At 39.3% G+C, this 6641-nt stretch overlaps 1 protein-coding gene across 1 annotated transcript in view; it reads left to right on the top strand.

Annotated features, from left to right (window-relative positions):
• The first annotated feature begins 2849 nt into the window (after positions 1-2849).
• The window catches only part of ponzr1 (plac8 onzin related protein 1), an 11938-nt gene continuing 8146 nt past the window's right edge, over positions 2850-6641 (top strand). The window contains exons 1-3 of the mRNA XM_050067709.1: positions 2850-2989; positions 5401-5511; positions 6448-6593. Of these exons, the coding sequence (XP_049923666.1) occupies positions 5403-5511; positions 6448-6593 (255 nt within the window). The 5' untranslated portion in view covers positions 2850-2989; positions 5401-5402. The remainder of the gene's footprint in view (positions 2990-5400; positions 5512-6447; positions 6594-6641) is intronic.

The raw sequence follows: 6641 nt of genomic DNA on the forward strand, positions 1-6641 counted from the left end.
TGAATATGTCAAGGTAAGAATCTTTTAACACCCCATGCTTTCAACAATTATTGATTAACTCTCTTGAATCTTTAGTTTTACAATGAACCCTTGAAGATCCCTTTCTTCAGCTCTTCAGGAAGAACCATTTGGAACCCTTGTTTCTAAGAGTGTACCAAAGTTGATTTGTCTCCTGCCTTCATTTTTTATTTCATGGCTGGGACTCCCTTTATCTGAAACAGTGCAGTGTGCCACCTAAACTAACTGTTGGACATATGCTGCCACCTTCTGCCCAGAGCAGGAACAGCAGGCCAATCAGAGGTGCTCTGGGTTGCATGTACCTCAAGAGGAATCATTGGGAATCAAGAGGTGTCAGGACTCCATCTACCATTGAGAACTATGAAGGTGTGTTCATCCTGTTCCATCAGCTTCATCAAAGCTAACAGTAGAGGGAGACATCAGTCTAATATTAACAGGAATGTTTGGACTGAATGTAATAGATATTTTGTCCACATTAAAGTTAAAGAAACTTATGTAAAAATTGTACACATGCCATGAATTCCTGTACAAATTTACACCTGATGTTTCCCTTTATGTTCCTTCAGCGCAAAGGAGGTTGAGTCCTTCTCTTGCCTATTTAATGTCTGAACTCATTCAAGTAACTTTTTGACTTAAATGTCCCCTTTAATCACGGAGACTCTTGGTCCCAGATACAAAAAGCATAGTGTTATTTTTGAATGTAGAGTCTAACAACAAGGGAATTGATAACTTGATAATTTTCAAAAGGTCTTATTTCTTCACTTTCTTTGGAACAAACACTTGTTTTATGCTGAACTTCAAATATTCTTTGAGTATTTTATGAGTATTTAGAAAATAAAAAGGGTTTCAAGGCATCTCATCTCTTGAGAAACATTGGACAACCCTGGCAGATGACTTCAGTTGGTTTGCAGTGACTGTAGCTACATTCAGATCTCTGTTCAATCACAGTACAAATGTACGAAGGGAGTGTACCCAGTATGGCTTTATAAAGGTCGCAGCCTACTAAAGGGTCAAAGATGGCCAACTTGCCCTGGAATAAAGCAACAGTGATGAGTGAGGGCTTTACAATTTGTAACAAATCTCAGTGCCCTATGATGTGCAGTATCTAACATGCGCAACAAACCACAATAATCTGCTGTTAATAAAGTTTTGATTGGGAAAAAATGCCTACACTCTCCCAATGAGGCAAAAATAATTAAAACCACCTGTGTGGGGTTTTCTACAGGTGTGCAGTGAATTTAACAGAAGTCAGACTGTGACTCAGGGACCATCCTGCCTGCACCTGATTGGTAACGTACCCACAGTTTATCATGGCTTAACTATATTTTTGTCCTACTTAAGAACAGCAGTCAGTCCCTTGTGTAAGTATCACCACAGCCTCACAGGGTCGCTAAGGTAGTCTCAGGCCTCTCCACAATCCACAGACCTGCAGGTGGTGTCATTACGCTGCCCTCGTGAGCCCTCAGCTTCATATTTGTTTAAGTCATTTATCATTTTACTTGTACAGATATGCAAAATGCCTGTTCGTGGATGAACAACACACATTTACTTTAGGAACCATACAGCCATAAGAGGGACTTTTATGGTGCAGAGGCAGAGTTAAATCTGTAACTGGTGTGTTTCTTCCTGTAATAATTTTGTACAGTTCCACTGACTGATCATAGTAAATCATCAGTGGATTATTTAATGATAATTCCATGTACTGAGCTCCATTTGTCATGGGTATTTGATCTAATAATAAAAGAAAATGTAATCATTATCTGTTTTTAGTGCACACGTTATAAATTGCGTCCCCCGTAAAATCTACGCCTAGGGCCTCTCCAATAGGCCTATGTTATTATTTGATCCAGTGTGACCATAATGATTCTACTCATAGTGTATGGCAGCCATTCAGGAATAATACATTTTACTGTGTGCTATTTAATGACCTTCAGGTAATGTCCCAGTATCATTTTCCACTGGGAGTAGTTTGTAGTGAATTGCAACTACTAACCACAATTTAATCTTATGTTGTACTAAATTGTTTAACTTTAAATTTTCTGGCTTTTGTTGGACAGTCTGCTGTAAATTAATCTACTTTGAACTAGATCATATAAAGTTTGATCATTAAGTGATAACTCTGGCCCAGTGGTGGATATTTCTACAAACAATATGGGCCCGTTTTACAAAGAGATCGCGCTATAGGGCCACTACGAAGTCCCTTCTTTACACCACCTTTGCTTTTTTACACAGAACCAAACAACAGTGGCCTCATGCTGCTCCTGTGTGTGATTTTAGACAGAGGGATGGCATCGCAGAAGCTGTGATCTGGCAACACAACAGCGTCGGCCTCTACTGTGACATATACTATATGCGTTTGCAGCACTTTAGAGACAATAACAATGGCATAACATGCCAATGACAATCATTTCCTGTCCCTGTTATAGGAGGACTTATCGCATCCCCTGATCAGAGGGTAAGAAGCTCCTGGACCTCACATTTTTGGCCGCTGTCATCTTCTTAGAATTAGCTGCTAACTACTATCTGCTACTTTTTAAATCTCCAGGGAGTGAGTAGAAAGCATGGCACTTTGTCAAAACGTTACATGAGTCACCCATGATCCTGTTGTGCCAGTTGTGCCTTGTGTACATATTGCCCCAGGGCACTGCCCTGACTCTGGAATCACTGTTGTTGAGTTGTAGTACATATCTTGCATGTTGTTGCTTGTGCAAATTGTGAGTTTGCATCCTTGTGCACAAATGACTTGTAATGGGTTTGATGCAAAGTTCATCTGGCACTCCCAAGACATTTTATCAGTTTTATGTGTGGGGTGTGATAGTGTGAGGGCCTGAATGGGGGCAGGCTTTACTCTGAAGCGAAACCACTAGTGAAGCAGCAGACCACATTTCATCACACACTTTGCTGCGTTCATGCTGACTGGATCAAACTTTCCTCTGAGTCTTTCACAGCTTACGGAAGAACTAGAGACAAGGTAAGGAGACGTTTTTACATTTGCCTTAATAGGACGTTTAGCAGTCTTTGGCTGATGTTAAGCCTGCAATGAGTTTATAATAATGTAATAATAATTTAGGTGTTGCTTATTTTAGCCAGCGGCATATTTTTGTTTTGGCTAATAAATGTACTTAATTGCAGTGATAAAACACTTGTAGATTAAAGTAGAAAGAACTTATAACTCTCATTATAACCTCCAGTTACCAATATATTACCACATTTTACCATTTACTTTAGAAAAATGGGAAAAAAAAGGAGACATTACAGATTACAACAAAGCAAAAAGTGATATTTATTTTACATCTATAGCCACATTACACTTGTTCCCATATGATGTCCGATAGAATTACAGTTAACGTACACTTGGCTTTATTATCAAAAGTTTTGTCATGTCAGTTTAAGTCATGATACATTTTCACAATTTCCATTGACCTACAACTTGAGGGAATGGAACATTTAAGCTAACGTTGAAGTTAATTTATCCTAACATTAATTAGCTAGTTTAAATGTACCAAAGCCTTTTTGTTTTCTAGCTAATATAAAAATTGATGACTGGGTGCAGTCTGTGTCAGGAAAGTGCTAAATGATACGCACATGACATAAACAGCGTCCAAAAGAATGTAAAAGCATGAATCTAAAGTTTAATTAGCCATCAGCTAATTGAGAAGCACAGCCGAGTTTGGTTCCAATGTTAGCTAACGTTAGCTAGCTAGCCTAAATCTATCTGATGCTCTTCGTACGACGATTTTGTGATTTCTATTCAATGGAATAAAGTAAGATAAACTTCGCGATGCTTAAAGAGACGTTAGGATTCGGAGTTATAAGAATTATATATTATCAAATACATATTAAAAATATCGAGCGAACTAGCCGGAGATAATGGTTAGTTAGCTAACGTTAGCTAGCTAATTCGGCGATGACTGTTAGTTAGCTAACGTTAGCCTGCTAATGCGGCAATGACTGTTAGTTAGCTAACGTTAGCTAGCTAATTCGGCGATGACTGTTAGCTAACGTTAGCTAGCTAATTCGGCGATGACTGTTAGTTAGCTACCGTTAGCTTGCTAATTAAGCTACTGCACTTGGCCTTGCCCGGTTTTAGATTTGGCTAAACTAATTGTGTGTGGACTGTCAAAGCACAATTAATTATTAATTGAAGCTGTAATTTAATACGTAACAACCAAATATTAGTATAATATGATTTGTGTACTAAAAAGTCACATTTATATTGTGTTTTAAGTTCAGTGTTATTTAACTGTATTCCAGGTGCATATGTATAGGCGACCATTTTGTTTAACCTAATCTTACATTGTGGTAACATTACTGTAAGACATTTTAATGTATAGGCTTAAATACGCTAGACAGCCAAAAGTACAAGGACACAAAAATTATGGGTTGGGGTGAAAAACATTATTATTATTATTGCAAATACAAATTAGACTTTTGGTAGCCTACAAGAATAATACAGTAAATTGGTTGTTCCGCCCATGAGATACGTTTTCCTGCAATAAAAATGATGGAAATGAAATTAACATAGTGAAAACTTTACCTTGTTAGATAAAAACTGTCTTAAATTCAAATTTGTGAGGTCTTAATTGCCACAAACCTTTGATCTAATTTCATTTACACATGTTTTGCTCTTCTATCCTTATATCGTCTTTTACTTTACACTTGCACTTACATGTCGGCAAAATGTAGATTAACCTGAGTCACTCTAAATGACCATGTTCCTACATAAAACATACCTTTGCTCTGGACAACAATAATGCGACTTGCCTTCATACTTACCTGCAGTGCTTGATTAAGAAAAACTGTTTTTTCCAAAAGTCACTCTGAGATTTAAGGTCTTAAAACAACATTATATTTAGCTGTTGGATACCTGTAGACAAACTAATTTAGGCTTGCGCACGTTTATATCAAGTTATCTGCAGATATTGAGAAATAAATCCATTGAGAAACTGCACATGGATAAGATAACCACACCAGACAGTATGTTATTGACCAATCCACCAAGATAAATACCATAAATACTTGATAACATATCAGGTCCCATCAGCACCTTAAGGCAGGAGTACTGTAAATTTCCTGTTGGCTTTCCTGTTCATTCGAAAGGTGTTAATTGGGGTTTACTGGAGATTACTGTTCGAGCCTACACTGCTTGAAATGCAGGGAAACACACTGTACAAGTTGCCAGACCATCCAAAGGATAGCTTTAATACTAGCACATCTACAAGTACTCTGTTTAAAGTTCTTTCTTCAATATGATTACTCAACAAGATGTAGTCATAAACACATGGGGTATTCCTAGTTGTGTGTAAACTTGACTTTGTTATTGTTTACGTGAACCAGAAAACATCCCGAGAAGTTTATCAATATCTGTCTTGTATCCTTCAGACATGGCCGTCCAACAGCAGCCAACCCAGGTGGTGAGAGTGGTGACGACTTCCCACGGCCCTGGGACATGGAGCACCGGCCTCTGTGATTGCTGCAGCGATATGGGCACCTGTAAGTTCATCCAACACACCTCAGTAGTGTTGCTCACCAGTTTGTGTCACTCATCTCAGCAGACGTTTTTTCCCAGCGTACTGTATGCACATAAATGTCACCCATATTGATGTAGAAACAGTAGCAGCTGTAATATTGCTATCTGTGTGAAATGTAAACATGACGACGGCTATGTAACTACGCTCAGTGGTCCAGTCAAAACAACTTTCTGTGAGTGTCTCTCTGTTGGATAAACTATCTGCGAAGGAAATGAGCATCTGATCATTTCACACAGGGTTTGTCCAGTTGTCCAAATTTCCATTTTTCTCAGCATTTCAAGGACTTCTCGGTTATGTTGGCGTAACAGCAGAGGCTCAAAGTTCATCCTTGATCCTGCAAATAAATAAAAAATACAATGTTGAAAACCGTACCTATGTTGGTTTTAACAAAATACTGGTACAAAATACTGATTTACATCTTTGAAAAAATATACCACACTTGAGGTTTTGCCTAAGACTAAGAAACAAAGACGTTCTCCAGCAATTTAGTACTGCTGGACTCACAAGAGGCAACTTTAAAAACAGGAAGCAGCAGAGGCAGAGATATCCCGACTTTAATCCTGGTATAGTTCAGGCTCCAGGCTTCTAACTACAATATCAAAGTCTCCATCATCCTCTGACTTCCCAGCCACCGTAGTCCAGATTAGAGAAGATCTGCTGGATTGATTTAATGTGTATAAATTAAGGGAATAAATGCCATATAGCCTCCCAAACTTTTGAAACCAAACCTACGCCCTTGCCGAGACCTCAAGATTATTTTATGAGACCTGATAAAGCTCCCTCAGAGCCTCAGACAACAGTTCGCAGGAAACCAACCTTTTACTGTAAGTGTGTTTAAAGGAACTGTCACGGGGAAAAATGTCAGTACAAAAACACACTCCTCTCTCCTGCCCTCCAGGTTGCTGTGGTCTTTGGTGCTTCCCCTGCATGCAGTGTCAGGCTGCAAGTGACTATGGCTGGTGCTGCTGCATGCCACTGCTGGACTTCTGCTGTGTGGTGTCCTGCATCCTCCGCTCCGGCATTAGAGAGCGCCACGGCATCCCTGTAAGGCTGGCTTAGGGGGGGTGGGGGGGTTGGGTGGGGGGGGGGGGG

This window comes from Epinephelus moara, chromosome 17 (genome assembly GCF_006386435.1).
Source record: "Epinephelus moara isolate mb chromosome 17, YSFRI_EMoa_1.0, whole genome shotgun sequence".
NCBI classification, from domain to species: Eukaryota; Metazoa; Chordata; class Actinopteri; order Perciformes; family Serranidae; genus Epinephelus; species Epinephelus moara.